Source organism: Neopsephotus bourkii, unplaced genomic scaffold (assembly GCF_033783945.1).
Source record: "Neopsephotus bourkii isolate Nb327-2 ecotype Australia unplaced genomic scaffold, CSIRO-AGI_Nbou_v1 NB_144, whole genome shotgun sequence".
In the NCBI taxonomy this organism is placed as follows: Eukaryota; Metazoa; Chordata; class Aves; order Psittaciformes; family Psittacidae; genus Neopsephotus; species Neopsephotus bourkii.
The window spans coordinates 951,448-973,794 of record NW_026900661.1 but is presented as its reverse complement, the minus strand read 5'-3'; the positions used below and the strand labels follow the sequence as shown (position 1 = coordinate 973,794).

At 38.1% G+C, this 22,347-nt stretch overlaps 1 protein-coding gene across 7 annotated transcripts in view; it reads left to right on the top strand.

Annotated features, from left to right (window-relative positions):
• SH3TC1 (SH3 domain and tetratricopeptide repeats 1) overlaps positions 1–22,004 on the top strand; it is a 33,821-nt gene extending 11,817 nt beyond the window's left edge. For 3 of the 7 annotated variants that reach the window (XM_061369510.1, XM_061369482.1, XM_061369518.1), the window contains 14 exons: positions 1,935–2,040; positions 3,729–3,872; positions 4,524–4,686; positions 5,334–5,407; positions 6,259–6,454; positions 7,345–7,472; positions 11,049–11,090; positions 12,653–14,338; positions 15,011–15,191; positions 17,535–17,685; positions 19,807–19,929; positions 20,222–20,372; positions 21,149–21,345; positions 21,576–22,004. In XM_061369510.1, coding sequence (XP_061225494.1) covers positions 1,935–2,040; positions 3,729–3,872; positions 4,524–4,686; positions 5,334–5,407; positions 6,259–6,454; positions 7,345–7,472; positions 11,049–11,090; positions 12,653–14,338; positions 15,011–15,191; positions 17,535–17,685; positions 19,807–19,929; positions 20,222–20,372; positions 21,149–21,345; positions 21,576–21,806 — 3,573 coding nt within the window. In that variant the 3' untranslated portion in view covers positions 21,807–22,004. Of the gene's footprint in view, positions 1–1,934; positions 2,041–3,728; positions 3,873–4,523; positions 4,687–5,333; positions 5,408–6,258; positions 6,455–7,344; positions 7,473–11,048; positions 11,091–12,652; positions 14,339–15,010; positions 15,192–17,534; positions 17,686–19,806; positions 19,930–20,221; positions 20,373–21,148; positions 21,346–21,575 lie in introns of those variants that run through there. The other 4 variants (XM_061369491.1, XM_061369532.1, XM_061369502.1 and 1 more) reach the window with 4 other exon arrangements.
• The last annotated feature ends 343 nt before the right edge of the window (positions 22,005–22,347 follow it).

Genomic DNA, 22,347 nt, shown 5'->3' with positions numbered 1-22,347 from the left:
TCCTTCACTATGAAGTGAAACTGAAACATTTAGTCATGAATTTGACTGTCTTGGGTGCATGTGTTTCTACAAGATTTTCCTTTCATGTGTTATGAACTCTCTACCACCAACCTGCTGATTTTATGGCTATGCTCCAGCTGATCTCCCCTGGCTTTCATTTAGGGGAAGGTGGATAAAGGGAGAAGGGATCAGGAGGAGAAGGATAAACAGCATACCAATAGACAGATCTGTGACCTTATTAGAAACAGACTGGCAAAAAGACTTTGAAGGAAGCAAGATTTATAATGATAAGTTTCCTTAGAATGATGTTTTGATATTCAGCAGTGCATAAAGCACTTGAGGCTGAGGTATTTTAGCATGTTCTGGCAATTTATTAATAGATTTCAGGCTCTTGTTAATATTTAATCGAGTGTAGAAGGGGGTATGCAGAAGATCAAAGCAGTGATGATGCATGCATGTTGAAGAGGCTTAAATTGGACTTCTGTTTTCAAAGAAGAATTTCTATTAATCTATTCCTGTTGTGTGAATTGAAAATGTGTAATTTAAACAGAATTGAGATCTTTTAAAATCATCACATAAGACGTAAAACGTAGCTTCATCTTGCCAGATTACAGAAAATATTTGAATGATGATTCCTCCCCTTCTTCCCCCCTCCAAAGTTAGAATCAGTTTATTGATCAGTCCTTAAATACTTCTAAGATGCATTTTTGATTTTGATGTGATGGGAGTAAGGGTATAGTACTGGGAAATGATGCAGTAGCATTACACCAGTTAGCTTAACACCTGATTTATTCTTTGACATACTGTTTCAGACACTTCTCATAAATTGCCGCAGTTCTTTGTATTTTCCTGAAAGACAGTAACCAGCATCACTGGAGAACCCTGTGTTTCAGCTACTAATTGAAGTGCAACCAGACTGTGTTACAGCTTTCTGGTTGGAATCCATTAAAATGTATATCTGTTGCATCTATTTGACGGTTTATGTAGTTCTCCCTTTTAGCATTTCTGAAATTCCTCATGAAATCCGTCATTATAATTTACAACAATCATAGCTCACCTTTCTTAAATGCACAGTTTAATTCTGTTCTATCTAGCAGCACAAACCAGTACAAATGAGGAGAAAAGGATCTTTTAAAAAAAACAACAACCCAACCAATCAAAAACCCACAAAACACCCCCCCCCCAAAAAAAAAAAATAATAGTCCACTACATTTAATTATCTTAACCGTAGGAAAAGCCAACTTAGGGCATAACTGATCAATGTCTCCTCTGGAACAAGATAAGCTACCAGGGAGAAGGTTTAAAGGTGCCTCATACTCTCAAATGTGAACAGAACTCTGTGGATAAGCTACATGAGGACGCTATGGATCCTAAAACTTCACAATAACTTAAATAACCTACAGAAATTTTAACTAAAAAAACCCACAAACAAACAAAACAAACAAAGCCAAACCAACAAGCAAAAGATACTTTTTCCACTATTAAATATTGATGCCCCCTGGCAAAGGCAGTTCCAAGCTGTAAATTGCTCTGTGATAGAAGGGCTTTCTTGGAAAGTACCAGTAGATGCTTGCCCAGCTTTCACACTCCGAATAGAGAGTACTGGCCACTATTTATAGATGTGTCTGAGCCAGACAGGACTTTAATCTCACTCAGTGTGGTCAGTCCTGAAGTCTTTACTTCTGTGTAAATTAACCTCACTAGAACTGCTGGTACAATTGGTAAGAAAAAGTGAGATTAAAAATTGTCTTACTGTATGTAGTAGATAAATGTTAAAGAACAGGTATTTCATACAGGTAAAACCCTGGGTGATTTTTTTATCTATCTTAATGCATAGCATTTTAATGTGTTACCTAGTGATTACTTGTGCTCATATATAGTATAATTGCAATTAAAATGTTGTTTTGGTGTTTGTATTTGTTTTGGATTTTTAGGAGTTGTCTGCCAGGCTGCTATCTATTCATAGTGATCAAGATCTAATAGTGGTGACGTTTAAAACTTTTGAAGAAATATGGAAGTTTCTAACCTACCATTCACTGGGTAAAGCTGTTTCACCATACAACAGTTCAATATGCTTTTTTTTATTTCTCTGCATGCAATTTCTGATTGACTGGGAACATGTTGAACAGGATTTTGAGGTTCTTGTATTAACTCCTAATAGCAGTTAAGTAGTGTTCTTGAACTGGGTACTAGAGAACTAGGGCTGGGGAGACACTCAAACCTCCAGGAGAACCTGCCTTTGTCCCAGAATAGATAACAACTATCGTTCCTGGCAGATGTTTTAAGTAAGTTAAATACTGCAGAATCAGATTGTATCTGCTTTCCAAGCAGTCTGTCCAGGGCTTTTCCTAAAGTCTAACCTGTGCTGCAACTTGAATGCTTTTACAGCTTTTTCTGATCACTGCAGACATGTGGAGGTAACTCTTTCTTTGCACCATGGAGACATCTAACCTGCACATCCACTGCGTTTTCACTAGGAAAATCAACCGTAATTCCTGTCATCCTTCACAGAGTGTATTTTCTAGATCTCTGCTCATGCTTCCAACTGGGCTCTTTTGCATATTTCCTGAATAGCTGTAGAGTTGGTAATGCTTCAGAGGAAATATCAAGTAAAACAAAGATTGCTTCATATGCTTTGCCTACTTCAGTTTTGTTTCTAAATCTGAGCATGGCTTCTGTAGCAATATGATGACACTGATTTGAGTTTCACTTTTTATATCCTATAATTTCACAGTTTTTTTCTGAGGAATAGGATTTGAATCAGATCTTTGTCTCCATTTTGTTCACCTGATATTTTTGTGCATGGAGAGTTTGTGTGCATTACTATTGAATTTGCCTGTTTCCATCAGAGCAATTCAAAATAAAGATTTTTATTTTTAATATCATGCTTGCTATTTACTTCCTATACTGTATTTTAAAATGCTCCTTAGAGAACTAGAAAAAAATATTTTCAATCCAGTTTTGCAGAGAAAGCATAAGAAGATGAAGTTTCTTCTTAGGTGAGGCTGTGGCTCATAGGGAATTGATTCAGCATCTTCTGAATAGCAGAGTAGCACCTTAATCACTGATCTGTCCACCTTTCCTCTTTATCATAGCTTTTTACACACAGGATTTGCAAATGTATTAATATTGGCCCTTTAATAATCTATCTATACCATACTGATTATGATATACCACTAAGTCTTCCTGTAACATCATGTAGCTCTGAAAGCCCTAAGGTAAGGAGACCCAGTTTCCAAGGTAATCACTCCTTGTGATTTACATGACTCTGGAAAGCAGCATCATCTCAATCCCAAAAATATTCCAGGAATCTGATAGCCAGGCACAGTATCTGTATTAATTGGCACAGCTGAATCAGGCAACAGAAATTTATGAAGAGGCTATTTTTTGAGATGATTTCAGGTCATCTCTTATTAAGTGATGCTAAACACTTGTTGCTCAAAGCTTGCTAGTGATTACCCCAAACTGCAAACCTTTTGAATATAGCTAAGCTAAGGGCAACCCACACAAGGGGAGGACACAGTCTGCTTTTTCAGCAGGATTAGACACAGAAAAGTTGTTTGTCTTTTAGGTATAGGTTGTGACAGGTAAGCATTAAAAGTAGCTGTAATACTGGGTAGTAAAATTAGTTCTTTATTTTGATTAAGCAATAATGAAGTTATCTGAACGGCTGACTTTGTGAAATGTTATTATCTTGTGTAATACTGCAAAGAAAAACATTTTTCTAGGTTTTATAGACCATTGCATGGAGAACTTATTCCTAGATCAGTCTTTCTGGCTCTGCTCTCAAGAGGAGGAAGAAACAGGCATTAAAGTCTCTATAAATGAAAAATCACTAAATTTGATGTACAGAAGCCTGCTAGTACAGGAAGGTAAGGAACACTGTACATACTAACGCTAAATGTAGATAAACACCTTTCTTTAAAATTCCAAAATCAAAATATTAAGACCTATTTAAATATAGATTGAAGTTGAAATTTGAATATATTCACCCATATGCACCAGAAAGAAAAAAAGAAAGGGAGAAACACAGATTGGGTTCAGTTGGATCATAAGGGGATTAGAGAAATTCCTGGACAACTGGTCCATAAATGCATACCAAATGGATTAGGGAGGGATGTACTTTCTAATTTGCTTAATATTATTGCCCATTCTGAAGATGTACAGGAGAGAGTTTACAGATGGTTGCCAGGCTCTTATGCTTCTCCTAAATAACATGGCCTCATGTGACCATCAGAAACAGAATGATGGGCTCAACAGATCACTGATTACTGCAATAAGAATGTGAAAAATGGTGCAGCAGCAGAAGATTGCACATCTCATCAAACACACCCTTTTCTTAAAGGGAAACTAAATAAGAAAGTATCATCTTGTCTTTGATCTGACAATCAAAGAAAAATCTTGTGGAATCTTAGGCTTTTAATTTCTAATTAATGTTACTGATGGTCTTGAAGCCAGTTTAAAGTTTGTATGACAGTAAAACATTATGTAAAATGACATCTATTCCACCGGTTTCTTTTTAGGGGCATTCTTTGGTTTATATCCTGACAATCTGATAAGACAGATAACAGATAATGAAATAAACAGTTATTTTGAGACTGGGGCTTTTACTGAAGACATAGCAGGTGTATCTGTGGATGGTGACATGTCTAATGCTTCTGTGGAGCCATTGATCCCTTTTCATCAGTAGGTACCTGACTGTATATTTCATATGCATCTGTTTCATATGTACACATCTGTCTTCCAAACCACACAAATGAAACTAATCCAGATGCCTGTAGAGCATCCAGCCCCTGTAGAGGGGCTTTTCGTAATAACATCTATTAACATTTATAGTATAACATTAAGTGAAAGTTTTCAGTTTTCAGGATGCTTGGGAATACAGATGGAAACAGGTGGCTACTTGGAAATGCAGAAAACAGACTAGCAGTGCTTTTACTCAACACTATTGACAGGAGCCATCCTCTTCCTTAATGCAGTTTGTTTCAAGGTCATGCCTAAGCTCATAGTTGTTATAAAGCAAAAATTACATCAATTGTCTCACTTCAGGAATCACCAGGAAATTACACATTCTTGATCCTCTTAGTAGTTAAAAAGCTAGAAATTTTCTGTTGTGCTATTTCTCCCTACCCAAGGTCAACTTTCTCAGTCAGGTTTCTTTGACAAAAGTAACAATTACTCAAAACATAGCTGTGTCTGGACAGTGAAAGATAATTGTGGAAAGAGTGCATCTGTTTTTAAATGGATTTGAAATATCACTGTTGTCACAACATTTAGTAAAATGGTGTATTTTATACACCAACTTCAATGTTTTTTTTTTTTCCTGCTTTCAGATGGTTTCTTAAAGGGTATTCTGATCCTATGGATTTTACACTCAAAACTGAATCACAATCCATCAGGAAAGTTGGTAAGAAACTCATTCAAACGTCAGAATTAAAAAACCTCCATACTTATTCCTTGTTTTTGTTAGGATGGATTTTAAAGGGTTCAATAACTTTTTTGCATTGTATTAGAATGGGAAAACAGCTTTCAAAATTGCACTGCAATGAAATTAATGAGAGCATAAATCTCTGCCTAAACCCTAAAGGATTATCTCTCCCCTTTTTCCTCCTAAATACCATACTAAGCAGATTCACAAAGTAGTAAAGAGTAATTAAATTGAGGATGCCTGTTTAGATTTGATGACAAACTTTAAAATAAGACAATGAGCCGATGTAATTATTGTGGACCTTTCCTATGGATATTGCTTTAATATTACCAGAGTAATGAAACTTATACAGATGGTCTGAGGTTTGTGATTAAATGTCTTATTTTCTACATACGTATCAGTCTTAATACTGGTATATAACTGCATGTTTATCCAACATGTATTTTATTAATTGGTTCAAGTATTTTTACTCTAGCCCATGTTCAGAGCCCTTTATAAGAGGGGAAAGTAGGGACTTGAAACATCTCCTTTTATTGCTTCATGTTGGAATTAATTAGAATTTTGAAAACAATTTAGACTTGCCTTTTTAATCACTGGGAAACTAGTATCTTTATGTTATTTACTATTCTAATTGCTCAAATGAAACCTATTAGGTTTGGATGCTTTAAATCTTGCTGCAATGGATGTGACTCTCATTCCATGAATTGGAACTCTTGAGTTCCACAAATGTCTGCTGCTAAATGCACTCTTCTGATGAGTTATTACTTTATTAAGTGTATTTGTGTTAAATTACTTTGTCTGCAAATATTACTTATCTCCTTATCATACAGAAAAAGGATTCTGTCTAGCTGTGATAAATTATGAAGGCATTGTGTTAGAAGAGATGAGCTTCCAGGAAGGGGACAAAATTGAGATTCTTGGATATTACATTGAATGCATGGAGTGGTTTCTTGGAAGACACGTGTTTACTGGCCAAATAGGTTTTGTAAAGACAAGTCATGTTAAAGTGGACTTATCTGGAAATAAGTAAGTGACATATTTAACTCATAAACAAAAAAAAGACTTGGTCTCTTGAACTTTAAGATACTGAATGTTGAAGTCAGGTTTGCTTATTTTTTGTTTTGTTTTGGGTTTTTTTTTTTTTTGCTTGTTTCATTGAGAATTGTCATAGTGAGTGGCAGTCAAATCAAATGCAAAGAAATTGGAAGATGATATCTGCTTAAATGCTGGGAAGTATTATCAGTCTGTACCAAAGTTTCTTGTTGGCAAAAGGAGTTGCTGCAGTTATATCTGGCTCAGTTTCCACTTTCTGGATTGCAAGATCCAAGAAGCTTTACTCTTGCAAAAGATTCTATTTTTGCTGGTCTCTGAAGGTCTATGTGTAAAAAGCATTCAAGTTCTGGTTTTGCTAGTACCCTTAATTACAGGCCTTGCTTTAAATGAGGTCCTCTTACAAATAATTGTTCCTAATGTGGACAGAAACCTGCAAAAAGTGTGCATTTCAGCATGCATTGGCACCATGTAAGTAGGCTGATCTTGCTACCATGTCTGGACTGCTTGCACACTGAAACAAGCTCTTAATCATTGTTTGCAAGTACAAAGATGTGTAACTTTAAGCTTATACTACGAAATCAATGTCATAATGTCTTTAAAGATTTATGTTTTTAATGAATTCTCATAAAATGCTATACCATAAACCAGCCATAAAACTTAATCTGATCTGACAGAAACTGTTAGCTGCAAGTATAGCTACTACCAGTTTGTACATATGTTTATGAATATGAATGTCACTGACTTTTAGCACAAAAGGACCTATAATGTAAAGTTTGTATTAGTCTAACAAACTCCAGTTTGACTGAGCTCCTCAATCCAAATCTGCTTTCAGCCATGTTCAAAGCTTCTCCTTTCCTTGTTAGGACACAAGACCTGGATTTTCTTGAAGCAGAAGAGCTATCATTTTTTTGCAAAGAAAAAGATTTGGAAGAAGTAATACAGTTGTTGAAACAAACATCCATCACAGATGTTTGCTCTGTGTACAGAATAGGTGAGTCTTACTCCTTTTTACTGCATGCAGTTCCTATATCCCTCTTAACTTTTTTCTTATTTCAATGGGATTCCAGTCTTTACAGCTATCTTGAAATATCTTGGTATTCAGTTTGATCATAGATACGACATGTAAAAATCCTTTATATCATCTTTGCTACTTTCCTGCTGATGGAAGACCTTTCCCAGCAGAACATTTGCAGATCTTCTTTTGTCCTTCTGAGTGAATTAAACAGCAGGGTTTTAACAATTGAGCTAAACAGATCTTCAAGCTTTCATATATTAGTGTGCTGTATTATAAAATGCAGTATGTTCACCCAAATACTGCTGGCTTTTTATTCATCTTGGGAAAGTTGGCATAATAATTATTGCAAGCTGATGCAAACATACATATTTTCATGCTTGATTTAACTTTCAAAGGTATAGATTTTGGTATTTTCCTATTCCTACAAAGAAAAAAGATATATTCTTCTAGCTACATTACCTGATATAGCTGTTATTTCTAAGTGAACATTCTTTACATAAACTCAACTGAGATAATTGAGGTTTCACCTTTACAGATTCAGGATAAGGTAGTGTAATATAATTGTCTTGTTGAACTGAGGAGAAGCAGCAATTTCTTATCCCACTACAGGCGCCTCTGAGGCAATATGTAGGCTTGTCAAATATCTAACAGCTTTATCTCCTTTAATGCCATCCTAGAAGACAGGCCCTTAGGCTCCAATTTGAAGGGAGCCATGTATAGATTGGACTCAGGTGCATGGGTTTAATTCTGTAAATCTATGCGTGTGTGAACAATAGCCAAGGCTTGTCAGATCTGAGTTGCAAAATGCAACTCATGTCAACATGCAAAATGACTCCACATCTCACCTTCCTTGCCCAACAGAAACCCTGAGAACAGGCCTCAGACTTCTATTAGGTACTAAATCAATCTTATGGGCTTAATAGACACATTGCTATTTTTGCCTGTTGCACATTTTTTCACCAAATCTCATCTCCTCCCTAGTCTTTGCAAGTGCTAACTTCTTTTCACATCTTCCTCAGCTAACAGCACCATCATTATCACTTTTCTCTCTTAAACTGCACTGTTGCTAAATGTAAATTGTCTTACCCAGAGCTAGCATTTCCAATATTCACTTAATATTCACTGGCTACTCTGGATTTGGAGAAGGCTGAGGTTCTGAATGACTTCTTTGCCTCAGTCTTCACTGGCAAATGCTCTGACCACACCACCCAAGCCTTGGAAGGCAGATGCAGGGACTGTGAGAATGAAGACCTTAGGCCCACAGTAGGAGAGGATCTGGTCTGACACCATCTTAAGAACCTGAATGTAAACAAGTCCACGGGACCTGATGAAATCCAACCATGGGTCCTGAAGGAGCTGGCAAATGAAGTTGCTAAGCCATTGGCCATCATATTTGAAAAATCATGTCAGTCAGGTGAAGTTCCGGATGACTGGAAAAAGTGAAATATAACCCCCATTTTCAAGAAGGGGAAAATGGATGACCTGGGGAATTACAGACCAGTCTCACCTCTGTGCCTGGCAAAATCTTGGAGCAGATTCTCCTGGAAGACATGCTAAGGCACACGAAAATCAACAAGGTGCTTGGTGACAGCCAGCATGGCTTCACTAAGGGGAAATCCTGCCTGACCAATTTGGTGGCCTTTTATGATGGGGCTACAGAACTGATGGACAGCGGTAAAGCAGCTGATGTCATCTACCTGGACTTGTGCAAAGCGTCCGACACTGTCCCACATGACATCCTTGTCTCTAAATTGGAGAGACATCAATTTGATGGATGGACCACCCGGTGGATAAAGAAGTGCAGGGATCCTACACCTGGGTCGGAGCAATCCCAGGCACAGCTACAGGTTGGGCAGAGAGGAGATTCAGAACAGCCCTGTGGAGAAGGATTTGGGGGTGTTGATTGATGAGAAGCTTAACAGCAGTGTGCTCTCACAGCCCAGAAAGCCGACTGTATCCTGAGTTGCATCAAAAGGAGCATGACCAGCAGGTCGAAGGAGGTGATCCTGCCCCTCTACTCTGCTCGTGTGAGACCTCACTTGGAATATTGTGTGCAGTTCTAATGTCCTCAACATAAAAAGGGACATGGAACTGTTGGAACAAGTCCAGAGGAGGGCCACGAGGATGATCAGGGGACTGGAGCACCTCCCATATGAAGACAGGCTGAGAAAGTTGGGGCTGTTCAGCCTGGAGAAGAGAAGGCTGCGTGGAGACCTCATAGCAGCCTTCCAGTATCTGAAGGGGGCATATAGGGATGCTGGGGAGGGACTCTTCATCAGGGATTGTAGTGATAAGAGAAGGGTAACAGTTTAAAACTTAAACAGGGGAAGTTTAGATTGGATATAAGGAAGAAGTTCTTTACTGTGAGGGTGGTGAGGCACTGGAGTGGGTTGTCCAAGGAAGTTGTGAATGCTCCATCCCTGGTGGAGTTCAAGGCCAGGTTGGACAAAGCCTTGGGTGATATGGTTTAGTGTGAGGTGCTCCTGCCCCTGGCAGGGGGGTTGGAACTAGATGATCTTAAGGTCCTTTCCAAGCCTAACTAGTCTGTGATTCTATGATATTTTATTGTGTGATTTGAGTAAATGGGTTTTTGATTCTTTCCATCTACATCAATCTAACGAGAAGTATTTACTGATGATCAATTCCACAATCTAATATACAGTGCATTGTCATGACTCCTGTAAAAAACTCTGGCATTTGTCCACCCAAGTCAGGAAAGTATTTAAAGAAGGAGGACTGAGAAGCAAATAGTCAGTGAGAGGCCATTCTTAAGGGCTAGTAAAATAGCCTTCCATATATCCTTCATACACTCAGTGCCAATTATGTTGCATCCAATGTATGAAAGACAGTGAATAGAATCCCAAAGTGAAGCATGACAACTGAAATGCTACTTTATGTTGATCTATCTGAAGGAGATATGTAAATATTCTACAGATGTGCCATGTTAAATGTTTAAAACTAGATCTATAGTAGTAACGTCTACAGAGTTTAAATATATGCCTTTTAAAAGAAAAGTCAAAGGGATTTTTCATCTATATGTTGTTGGAATGGCCAGAAAACTCTGACACTCTTATCTATGCGAGCTATGTTAAATAATTATCCCCTTTACCTTCCTCTCAAAGTGATGGTAAAACTTGCTTCAGTAGTATTAAGAGCTTTTTGTTACCTCCTCTTAGAATAATTCCATACAAGCTACTCCTATCTATGCTGCCCATTTGTACTTCAGTGAGGCAGTGATGCATCCCTTGTGGAGAACACATTGGGTTTAATTCCAAGTGCAAAATGCAGATGTCTCCCCACCTTACTGAGCAGTGGTAGGTGCATGATGATAAGCATGTAGAAATCAGGGAATTCTATCAGCAGGAGGGTAAGTCCCTAGTATCTTTTAGCTTTGGGTCAAACTTAAAATTTCTTCCCTTCTAAATTTCCACAACATGCCCAATCCTTCTGACATAGAAAATTCTAAACTGAAAAATAGCCTTATTTTAGGATAATTAAAACTGAAAAGGAACTTATGTGCCATAACTAACATGACTTTTTTCTTTCTTACAGACCAATTAGAAGAACCAGAATTTCAGAAAGCTCATGAGTGTGGTAATACTTCATATGCTTTTTAAATAAAATTAATTTTACATTAAAATAATGCAAATGTTGATGGTTTTGGCATCTTTGCCAACTTTTCTCCTTCTAATGTCTCTTTGTATTCTGAAATTTCTTCTCTTGTTGTTTGCTTTCTTAGGTTTTGCTATAAGACATTGTGGGTTTTCACTGATAAAATGTCTGTCTTGGACTTTCCTATTCAATTGCAAACTGCATGATCTATTTCTACTTCTGTGATACTCATACATGCACCACCCCCCAAGCCCCCCAATTTAGTAGGGCAAAATACTGTTTATGGGGCACCTGCAAGTGTTGGATTAGAATTCGAGCAGATGCTCCATCTGCTAGAAAACTTCATCCCATAAATATATTTCTCAAAGGAGATATTTTGATGAGGATGCAAAATTATTTCCCTTTGACATTTAGTTGCTAAGCTGTCCCTATCATTACTTGTAGTGCATTTTTCTAAATACCATTTTTTGTATTTATGATTTTGCTGAATGGTTTTAGAAATGAGATTCTAAGAAAACTGAGCTCTAAATCTGCAACTTCAATAAACTCCTGTCGATATGCAGCTGTAAACTTTGTCACTGACTATGACTACAAACTATATTCCTACTTCCTGCCCTACTACCTTGTCTGAATAACAGTGGGAGGACTAAAGAAATGATGGCATGTTTGCCATTTTTTTATATTTCTAAGATACTCAACACTGTCAGTACTAGGAGAGTTTAGATCAATGACTGACTGCATCGATTGCCATAACTTGGCAATTTTGAGAAAGTTAATCTGTGCCAGCAATAAATCAGGGTTAGTATTTGATTTAAAGTGGAAATCTTATTATACATACTACAGGCATGGCTGGCGACACAGAGATAATGTGGACAGGAGAACAGGACCTTTGCAGGCATCCTTGCAACACCCTAAATAGCTCAGTCTTGCTCGTCCTCCCCCTCCCCCCCCCCCCCCCCCCCCCCCCCCCCCCCCCCCAAGCTTTTTATCAGGACATCAGCATACTTTGCTCAATTTACATGCATGCTCGAATTCACAGTTCCCTTAAACCTGAAGTCCATCCAGCAGCCACTACCACTTCAGACCTGGGGTCTTTCCAGATTCTGGTTTTCTCCTCCTGCTTGAAGCTAGTCAGAATTGGAATTCATTTGCAGATCTCTTGCTCATGCACACACACAGAGTACAGAGAATATACACTCAGACACAAACCAGTTCAAATTAATGCTGGACTTAAATTGGATCAGTGTTGGATCAGGCACAGGGCCTGGCTAGGCAAGTGTACTGATCAGCAACTGCTTACATGTAGCAAGTCCTGTTTATCCTCACTCCTTCAGTCTCCCCCACTTGTTTCTCCCTGAGCCTTCTTGATCTCTCCCTTTCCCCACTTTTGGCTTGTCTCCTAGACATACTGTTAAGAAAGTGCAGTACGTTTACATGATGTTTTCCTAACAGCATCTTCTACTGATAAATATTTTGTTGGTCTATGAAAGAACGTGTGTATGTACGCATGAAGTTGTGATCTGTAATTTATCTTTGAATTTCAGAAACTCCATGTTCGCATTCTAGAACAGGATTTACTAGCAAGAATGGCAAGATAGAAGAATTCCTGAAGAACTTCAAGAATTTGGAAGCCACTTGGGCAGAAGAGCCAGCTACTGCAGGAAACAATTCTGCTAGCTCTCTGAATAAGGAAATATTTCCTCCACCTGGAGCACCTTGTTTCCACATACATGAAGATGATGCTCAAGCATCTGACATCTTTGAGTCATTGTTACTCTTTTTAAATAGGAAAGAGTATGAGAGAAACTTCAAACACCTGTATGATTTTTCTTATCCCTTTATCAACAGCATGTTCTATGGGTTTTCTGAAGAAGAACTGGTTAGTTTTCTTAGATTAGCACGGGAAGCAGCAAAGAAAGCAGGTATGCCCTGGGCACTAGCAAGGCTATGCTTTCTCTTAGGCAGGCTTAGTGTTAAAAAGCTGAAGTTTTCCCAAGCACGGGTGTATTTTGAGGAAGCTTTGAGAGCAATAGCTGGAGGGTTTAGTGATTTGTACTTTCTAACTGCTCTTTATACAAATCTAACAGTTATCTACTTGACACAAAAGAACAAAGAGAAATGTGCTCATGTTTTTGACAAGGCTACAGCTCTCCTCATGGGAATTCCCAGCTACATTTGCAGTACCGACCTGGAGTCGGATATTCTAAAGTATGCTCTGAAGAGAACGATTCTGAGCCAGAACAAACATGCAGAGGTAAGGGCATGCTTTCTCCTGGCAAAACACTACAGTGCACACAAACAACATGAAGAGGCTCTACCATTCTTGGAAAGGTTTCAAGTGTTGCTTAATGACTTGGGTTTACAAAACAACTTATCAAACAACTGTTATATCAAACTAGCAGAGTCCTACAATGAAAAGTGTTTGCCACACATTGTATTAAGTTGCTTAAAGGTCGCCTCTACCCAGAGCTCTGGTACTTTAATGGATTCCTTGAAAATGATTGATTTAGTCATCAAAAATGCTTCCAAGCTCTATGGCCTGAGGAAATACAGACCAATACTCCCAACCCAAGTGGCACCTTACCTCATACAAGCACTTTCCTCTGTGTTTACTAATGAGCAGCAAGGACTATGCAGCACTATCTATCTTAGCTTAGCAAAACTGTACAGCCACCACAAACTGTATGGAAATGCCATTGTTTACATGATGAAAGCACTGGACTCTGATGTTTCTGCTAAGCCAGAGGAAATTATTAACTATTTGGTTTCACTTGCTTGGCTATACATTCTTTACAGGCAATATAATGTGGCTTTAGCTATCCTAAATGCTGTTGTAGATTGTTCATGGAGCAGTGCTCAACAACTAGGCAACACTTATAATATGCTTGCTATTGCTTTGAAAAGAACAAACAATACAAAAGAAGCTGCTGAGAGTTACTACAAAGCACTACATCTTTCAGAAGAGACTGATACGATCCATAACCAGGCTATAGTCCTGGCTAATTTTGGGACACTCTGTCTGCAAGCAGCAGCCAGCAAGCTGGCAGAACATTATTATATCAGGGCAGTGAAATTGTTCTCCAAGCTTCCAAGTATGGACTACAGCCAAGAGTTTATTCAAGTCCTCCTTCAGCTGGGATGTTACTATGTTGGTGGAACTCAAAGAGAAAAAAGCAGGTTTTACTATGAATGGGCGTTTCTAGTTGCAATGGAGACAAGCCATCTGGAAAGTAAGTATATTTTTTGTCTTTCAGGTATGTAATGTGCCTTCTTTGGGGGTGTTTGTTATATAGGTATGTTTTAGTTGTTCCTTAAGCAACATTTTTATGCCCAGTTACATGACAGCTATCAAAATGATTTAAATCTTTACTCTGTCCCATAATGGTGGAGAAATAAATAAGTGTTGGCTTCTTTTCTGGTGGTACTTTTGTCAGAAATTATAGAGAAAATAAAATGTTAAGGAAAACCTAAATAACTTAATCAGTAAAAGGTCTAGGGCTTTCTATGTTCAATAATATTTACAATGGTTCTACTGTTGGTAGTGTAAACAGCACTAGACTTGAGTTTTAAGGGATGAAAACAACTAGTAATCTGGATTACTTTTGCATGAAATAATTGTATTTAGAGGACCCATGCTTTATTTATTTACTCTCAATATTGTGACTAAGGCAGTTTATACAATTGAGTGTTTCATTATTTTTGAGATCAGGTTTGAAGTAACTTCTAGTCTTTGTTATCTTTGGGAAAGAAGAAACTGGCAGTGGAATCTTCTTATTATGACTTTTATATTGTTATTCATTGACTGTGATGTGATTTGTGGAAAGATAAGAATAAATTATGTTAAAACTAATTTAACATTAATTTTAAAATAGAGATTCATGTTAGTATTTCTAACCTCATAGGTCAACTACAAGCAATTAAACTGCTGTGTCAGTTCTACAGCACAGTTGTTCCCAATGAGGCTCAGTGTGTCATCTACAATGAATATCAGCTATCTTTAGCCAGGAAGATGTCCAACAAAGCTCTGGAGGGACAAATTTTGGAAACCATTAGTCAGCTCTATTTGTCTTTAGGAACAGAAAGGTAAGATGTGCTGAATGACTTTGCTTTTATTCTGATTGTAACTTTTCTGTCATGCTAAAGGATCTCAGTTTGCGCGATAGCTGAATGTGACTATTTTTCTCTGCTTTGACAATATGCATTATTGGAATTGCAGGGTCCAGTGGTAGCAGAAACTTTTATTGTGGTCGGTTTGTTTTCTGTTTTGTTGGGTTTTCTTAAGTAGCTATGATCTCTCAGAGGAGACAAGATATTCAGTAGGGATTAGCACCACTTTGCAAACCAAATAATTTCTAAAATCTGTGTAAATACCTTTAAAAGGTATCGTATATCATGCAACTCTTGATGGCTGCTATAGCTCTAGGGTTATTGCTGGCAGGTGACTTGTTCACAATGATAGATTTTTACAAAACACTTTTTCCACTAGAAACCAAATGACATATTCCAAACAGGTCACACATCACATTGTGCATTTCTGTTTCTTTGAGGAAATTGTTTTTTTCAAAACTTAAAGCAGTACAAAGCCTATATGTAAAACTGCATTGTGTCAGTCTCCAGAAATCCCTATACTGCTCTTGTTTTCAGAATACCAATTTTTTTTACTTTGATTAATGGAAAATGGACTACACAAGTCTAGTTATAATAACTAACAGGTGCTGGGGAAATGTACAGGTTTCTTTAGACATTTTTTGAGTGTTTAAGACAGCTTTGATATTTTTCCTTACTGTATCTCGCTTTAGGGAGTCACTCTAGATTCAGGTATTTTCAAGCATGCCTCAGAGTGGAAAAAATATCCTCATCTGTGGAAAGAATAGATACTTATTTTAGCTTTAAGTGGCTACAGTTCAAGCCACTAACTTTTCTAGTATATCACCTAATTTATTTTACTTTAACTGCTGTTTAATGGTATAGTTGGTTAACATCTTTTGGAGAGGCTGAAGACAAAGGAGGTGGCTATGATTTCAAGCTACCTGGAATTTGTAGAAGGCTTTCACTAGCTGGAGAAGCTGCTCCTTTGTGTGCATGTAGTACATGGGATTTATATAGCCCAGAAGCCTGGCTCCCAGATGTTGGCTGTATAACCTTAGTAGATAAGGTTACAGTAGCCCATAGTTTCATGGTATTCTTTGAGTTAACAGCTCTGAGTAACAAGGATATGTGTTTAGGATGAAGTAATGAAAACAGTGATGTCTGTGGTGTCACCACCTTTATTGTAAACTACTGTGGTCATGCCAGGGGAAACAGCCTGACCTGTTCCAGCTGCTGTGCTGGGTAACGGGCTGGTATATGCTTCTGTGTGCTGTAAAAGCAAAACCTCTGAATTGGAGATAGAAGTAGCATTCAGTAATTGGGCTGAGTTGGACTCGTTCAAGTACCTCGCCTTTCCTCATCTTTGTAGCTTGTTAGCAAAGACTGGAAGGCCAGGCTTGTTCAGTTGAACTTCACTTTCTGTTGAGTGTAAAGGGAGTGACCAGTCAATTTCTGTAAGAATCAGAACGTGGTAAAAACTTCCCTTCCACTCCCCTCAGATGAGGTACCTTGTTGAGACAGAACTGAAATCTTGATAGTATGAAGTACAAGGGAGTGTGTTACTTCCAGATCTGTTTCTGACCTCTTTGGAGATCTAAGTATGCTGTTCTAAAGATACACTCTGTAAGGATTCACTGTAGCTGTGCAGTTCATGTTATATTTTAATATATTTTGCTTGAAGGAAAATGCATCATGTCAAGGTGATGGGAATCTAACACAAGACAGAAGGATTTAATAATTCTGGGATTTCTAGGTTTGGTATAAAGCACCATAAGCTCAATTAATTTGATAAGTCTTCCCAATAAGGAGCATGACTACTTTCTGAGGGCACAGTGTCCTTACTCTTGAAAATTGCACTGTCCAGTGATCTGATAATTTAGGTGCTTCTAAAACTGGTCCAAGTTTTTCTGCAATTGCCGATTAGTCTGAACTGTGCTTAAGTCAGAGCCTAGGTGTTTTTAGTAAAAAATATTTACAGCTGCAATTCCATTCTTAAGTTTTCAGGAAAAGTCCTTAAATTATAGAAGAGCTAAAGATGAAGAAGGATTTTTCCCACCTGTCGTTAGCCTGGGGCAGGGAAAGGATGCATCTAGATGAGGCCATCCTGAAATAACATAACGTGATAACAATCTAGCAGGCAACATAACTGGAACAAAAAAAAAGGAAAGGGAAAGAGACTCAACTTGCTAGTTACTAGTGTAATATATATATAAAATTATAATTTTGCTTTGAATAGGGGAAACAGCTTGTCTTTAACATAAAGCTTTTCTCACTATGAAGAAACCCATTTGCTAATTTGAAGAGCCCCTCAGTAATTAGCAGTTTTCCCTCTTTCAGGGCTTACAGGTCAGCTCTGGAATATACCAAAAGAAGCCTTGGAATATTTATAGATCTGCAGAAAAAAGAGAAAGAGGCACATGCTTGGCTACGGGCAGGAAAGATATATTATGTTCTGAGGCAGAATGAGCTTGTGGATCTTTACATTCAGGTATGTTGTCAACACTTAAGAGGCAAGCACATCTTGTCAGCATGGTGCAAGTGGTATGGTAAGAGAGTAATTCAATATAAAGATCTCAGAGATTTTGCTAACTGATGATCTGAACATGACATAGTAATGACATCTATGTAATGCTCAGCAGCAGAAAATGCTTTTTCTGTTGGTGCTCTATTTTGACCTGTTTCTTCACTCTGGAAAGATGTTTTTGGGCAGCAACCTTTCTTAGTGCCTGCTTTGTTGTCAGTTCTGTGTATTGCATCATCTTTACCAGCTCTGTAGTACCACAGCAATCAAACCATGCATGCTGCATGCTGGTGGGTAATAAATAATAATCGTCTTAGCATGTCAGTTTGTGGGAAAGGCCCTCAGGAAAAGAGAGTATCTTCTTCAGGAAGCATTTCCAAAACACCTAAAGCTTTCCTTCTATGGCTGTGCACAGCATGGCATAGAGCCAGCTAGAGCTGCTGCTGCCTTTGGCACAGTGAGAATAGAGGCATGTGGCTTGCACACCTCGGCCTCCCACTCCACCACCACCAACTGGGACTTGCTGCAGCTGCTACTGCTGTGCTAGCACAGTCTGAAAGGTGACCTGAAAGTGGGATCTAACCCTTGTGGCTGCTGAAACTGGATGATCTAGGGCCTTTCTCAGAGTGGCACTGCCACCTGGATCTGACTGTTGTCCACGTAGCTCCTTGCCATTCACTGAAGTATTTGGGGAATTAGGTTCTTGCTGTTCTAAAGGAGTTAAAAATACTTCTCTCCCATCTGCCTTGTAGTGCAGGATGTATACAGAATCCGATACAGTGATATCTGAGTCTTGGCTGGTGTACCAGTAGTACCAAAACATGATGCCTAAATAAAATAATCAGACACCTGTTAAGATGTTTTAAAAAATAGGTCTACAAAGCAGGGAAACATAGGAAACAAATTCCTGTTTAAAATGGACTGAGACACAATACATGGGACCACTTCATGGGGTTTTTTCCTCTCAATTAAGCTACATTTAATAGTTACCAGGAAAACTGAATACATGTGTTTACAAGAAGGGACTGTGCTATAAGCCTGTCATTTCTTTTAATAAATAACTTTAGCTGATAGCCCTCAAGGCAGTCACTTGGTAGTACAAAATCCAAAGCAGCATGTGGGATGATTTTTCTCCATCTGCTTTATTTCCTCAAAGGATGAGTAGGCCAGGGACAGGCATGTGTATTCTATACTGTGCAAATGTGGTACCTGGTATTTAGAGCAGAGAGTCAATGCCTGTCCATGAGGAAAGTCTCAAAGCAGGAATCAGCCCTCTAAAATGTTGACTGCTGGGCCAGTACTTTGCCCAGGCCATCACATCTTAATTTCCTTGTAAAACACAACTTCTGCAATATGATGCAATAGAGTCCTTAGATGCCTGAATCCAGAATAGGTGGAAAAGGGTCAATGCCTTTGTGCTTAGCTAGACCTGGACTTGTTTTAATTGAATATAATTTGAAAACCAAGGATCACCAAAGCAAGATTTTTAATCTTTCTGCATGTAAAAGTCCCCTTTCTTGTTAGCATTATATTATTTCTCATTATCCTATAGCTGACTATCCTGACATTCTTGCTTTGAGGTAGATGCATGCAGCCTTTCATGAAATTCTTTTTGCTAACATGGCATACATTTATTTCAGAGCAGAATAGTGGCACTACATTTATTTACAGAATTTATGTCACAGGCTTTTAAATCTGCACTGTTAGCAATATCTAACTTACAATTTATCATAGAAATGAATTCTAATTGCATCTAATTCAAATTTAACATGTGGCAGCTGTCAAATACACTATTTTAGTGTCACATGCTGACTAAGGTAGCAGGATAATATTGCCTGAAAAATCGAGACCATAACACTATATGTGCCCAGGTTCTTATGTTCCTTCCCCAGCAGCTGCCACTGGCCTGCTCAAAAGCAGGGTACTGAAAAAGAGCACTGTCTCACTAAATACAGCCTTTCCTGTCTGACAATGAGAAGAGAGGCCTTAACAAGATCTTTTTCAATTGCTAGTATTTATGATTTCTTTTAATCAGGAAGTAACCAAGATTTATTTCCTTATCTTCCTCACCCCCTGGTTTCTTTTCAGGTTGCTCAGGATGCTGCTCTTTACACAGGAGATCCAAATTTGGGAATGGAACTGTTTGAAGCTGCTGGAGACATATTTTTCAATGGTACCTGGGACAAGGAGAAAGCAGTGACTTTCTATAAGGTTTGTGCAGTTTTTCTACTGCATTGACAGTTATGTACCCTGCTGTCACAGCTGATGTTCTACCAGTGCTGAACCAAAAGCTGATCCTCTCAGCAAACCATTCCTAACCTACTGCAGCTGAGCACTTTGCCATGGTGTTAAGAGATACCACCTACTTCAACTCCTTTTCTGAGTGTAGGATATGTTATAAGCAAAGATCAAAATGAAACCAGAAGTTGCTTGACATAAATGGAAGTCTGTTAGCGCACATCTTTTGCTTCAGCTGTACCAAAGTTGCTGTTACATGTTTCAGGACAGGGCTCTTCCACTTGCTGTTCAGACTGGCAACAAAACCACCGAACTCAGATTATACAATAAACTGGTGGAACTGTTGGTGAATCTGAAGGCTTATGAGGAAAGTCTGGAATACGCCAAAGCATCTCTCGTGCTCAGTGTAAATCTAGGTAAGAGCAATTTAAATTATAGATGACTGTGACTGGTACCTCTAAAATACAACAGAACTCAAAACTGTTTTCTTCCTCTGCATTCAGTCTGATTTCTTGCCAGGATTTCGTAACAATACTATCATTGCTATTTTTGCCTCTATTCAAGAACGAACAATGCTCCCACTGCCTCTTTTAACTCCAAGTTCTATGGAAAATATTTGGTAGAGCACAGAACTAAATCTGGGATTCTAGATCTAATCTGAATGTTGCTTCTAACAGCTAAGATGTAATACTGATGAATAATGTAATCTTCAAAAGGTTTTTGAGTGTCTAGGGCTAGTTTCAAAAATTACTGCTCTTAAACTCTGAGAGCTGTTCAATTCAAGCTTTGTTCCCTGCAAGCGCATACTAGTGGATCAGTCTGAGAATCATCTTTTGCCATAATTTTTCATGTAATTTATGGACTGGGAGGTGCAAAGGAGTCTTTAATCCCATTAATTTGCTTTCATTACTTTTGTATTCATGCATAGGTTGTATATATCTAAGCATGAGATTAATGTAGTGATTTGTTAAGAAAATATCAGACACTTTTAAATCCTACGGCAGGAAATTTGGGGATTATGTAGGTTTCCTCTTAAAGGGTGGGTTTTGGCCATGTATCTCTTGAGCAAATAAAAGTTCAGCAAATGCCATCTAGAAATAAAACAAAAAATAGCATAGACGTATTCTGATTTGAGATGATTTGACTATTTTGTCTCTTTGGTTTTATCCTGACTTATACATTATCTCATTAGGGAATCAGCTAAATGAGCGAATAGCTTATCATCGGCTGGCTGCAATCCATCATCATTTGGGTCACTGTGAACTAGCTGAACACTTCTATTTAAAGGCCTTGTCCCTCTGTTCCTCTCCTCTGGAGTTTGAGGAGGAAACACTGTATTACATGAAGGTGTACTTGGTCTTAGGAGACATTATATTCTATGAACTTAAGGTAAGAAATATTAAAAACTGCTGCAGAAAATGTTTACTTTGAGTCACGTTTCATAACACCAGGTTTTACCACAATCCATTTCTATGCATTTAGAATGTAAGTAATAACACGGGAAAACCTACTGAAGTTTTGGAGTCTGTTATTCTTGTTTGATACCTAGTAAAATGAGCTTGGATGTCCTCTTGCACTGGTTGTGCTATAGAAAGTAATATCTTTGTGTCTCATTTCAGGACCCTTTTGATGCAGCAGGCTATTACCATTTGGCACTTGCTGCTGCCATGGACCTAGGCAATAAGAAAGCTCAACTGAAGATTTACACAAGACTTGCAATAATCTACCATAACTTCCTTGTGGATCGGGAAAAGTCTCTCTTCTTCTATCAAAAGGCAAGAACCTTTGCAACAGAGCTGAATGTTAGGAGAATAAATCTAGCTCCTGATCAGTATTATAAGAACTCATGAGCATCTTACAACTACAGAAGTACCTAGAGAAATATTGCACTGGCTTTGTAGGAGAATGCAGAATGCATTCAGTGTCTCATTATGCAAGTTCTGTAAGACAGAGTTCAGCATCACAGACTAAATTACCAGTTTATATGACAGTAAACTATATTTCATTGTCTTCAAGATATGCCATGTTGGACTTGTTTGAGGATCAGGCTGTGATTTGGTTGGTCTTATTCAAAGATTCAATGGTCTTATTTAAAAAAGCTTTTCTTTGCTCTGTTTCTGCCTAGCTGCATACCAGAAAATTATCAATGCGTAGATGCAATGAAAAGTATTTAATAAAGTGTTACAGAGAAAAAAACACTCCATATGAATTATGGCTTTCTTTGTATGGCCTAGCTCTATTATTTTAATGACATCAAGTAAATACATATGAGCAAGCATGTTAGGTGGGGTGTTTGAGAACTGGTTTGGACCGGTTTCCCTGACATCACCCCTCACTTCCTATCAAATTCATCTATTGCGGTACTTACAGGCACTACTTAAGATTTGCCTT